A 1,161-nucleotide genomic window follows, 5' to 3' on the forward strand; every position below is an offset into this window, starting at 1 on the left:
ACTAAATGTTTGGATTTCTAAAATTATTGTGCACTGATTTTTCTAGAATAACTTTTGCTGCCGAATTATCCACTAACCTAGCTTATGATAAGTTTTTGTCATAGATTATAAATATACATAGGCCTATAATTTTTCATATTTATTGTTTATTTTAATTTTCTTTATAATGAAGTAGTCTGTATCTAGTAGATTGTGAAAGAATGATTATCTGTTCCACACACAGAGATATGCCCCAAAAATGCAACTCCACAGGGCAAATATCGTACCTTAATGGAAAAGTTAATTTCTGACCCTGATGTGGCACATTTTACTGTGACCAAAAATGATGCTAGAGTTGCAGTATGTAAAATTTGTTCGCTTGAAAGCATCAAGAAAGGCTCATTGGCCAAAGAATTTTTCTCGTCTCATTTATCACCTAAGAACAGAAAGAACCCTGAATACCAAGTTCAATTATCAATTCTCTAAACTTTTTCATTTTGGTTAAAAAAAATCACTAATAATCTACATGGCTGCACAATCCCATGTACAGTCTAGCGTTTCTCAACCAGGGGTCCGTGCACAAAGAAAAAATAAGACTCACGTCCACTTCAGACAGGGTCTGAGTCCAGCGGTAGTTTGAAAGATCTGCTCCGTTTCCAGCATTGGGCTTTATCTTGTCTTTGTCCTTTTCATCTTCCTCTCCTTCTGAGTCCGACTGACACACACATTACACACACACACACACCAGTGAGCATTAGACAGTAATCTAGAGCCGCTCAAATATACATCATCAGTTCACTTTTCACTCGTATATTTAACAATAATGAAATAAACCCCACTTACCCCTTTTTTGTCTTTTTCTGATGTAACGCCGTCTGTTTTCTCAGGTACTCCTGCATTTTTCTTGGCTTCTTTTGTCTGGGAAATAGTGAAAGTCACAGATAAATCACATTTGATGCTTACATGATTTTAAAGGGACAGTTTACCGGAAAATGAAAATTGCGTCACCGTTGACTAACGCTCATGTCGTTCCAAACCCAGTATACTCAGGTTTCATAAACTGTGATCAAAGCTGAATTTTCAGCATTATTACTCCAGTCTTTGTGTCACATGATCCTTCAGAAATCAGTATAATATGCTGATTATTATTTTTTTCTCTTTAGTCTTATTTAATTGTTCTTT

The 1,161-nt window shown here is 35.6% G+C and overlaps 1 protein-coding gene across 1 annotated transcript in view; it reads right to left on the minus strand.

Annotated features, from left to right (window-relative positions):
* The window catches only part of LOC107729000 (nuclear migration protein nudC-like), a gene marked incomplete at its 3' end in the record, with an annotated part of 11,116 nt that extends 10,810 nt beyond the window's left edge, over nucleotides 1-306 (minus strand). Inside the window, exon 1 of the mRNA XM_016539350.1 lies at nucleotides 292-306. Coding sequence (XP_016394836.1) covers nucleotides 292-306 — 15 coding nt within the window. The remainder of the gene's footprint in view (nucleotides 1-291) is intronic.
* Nucleotides 307-1,161: the final 855 nt, after the last annotated feature.

The sequence above is a fragment of the Sinocyclocheilus rhinocerous genome, unplaced genomic scaffold, assembly GCF_001515625.1.
Source record: "Sinocyclocheilus rhinocerous isolate Xijiao unplaced genomic scaffold, SAMN03320098_v1.1 scaffold19816, whole genome shotgun sequence".
In the NCBI taxonomy this organism is placed as follows: Eukaryota; Metazoa; Chordata; class Actinopteri; order Cypriniformes; family Cyprinidae; genus Sinocyclocheilus; species Sinocyclocheilus rhinocerous.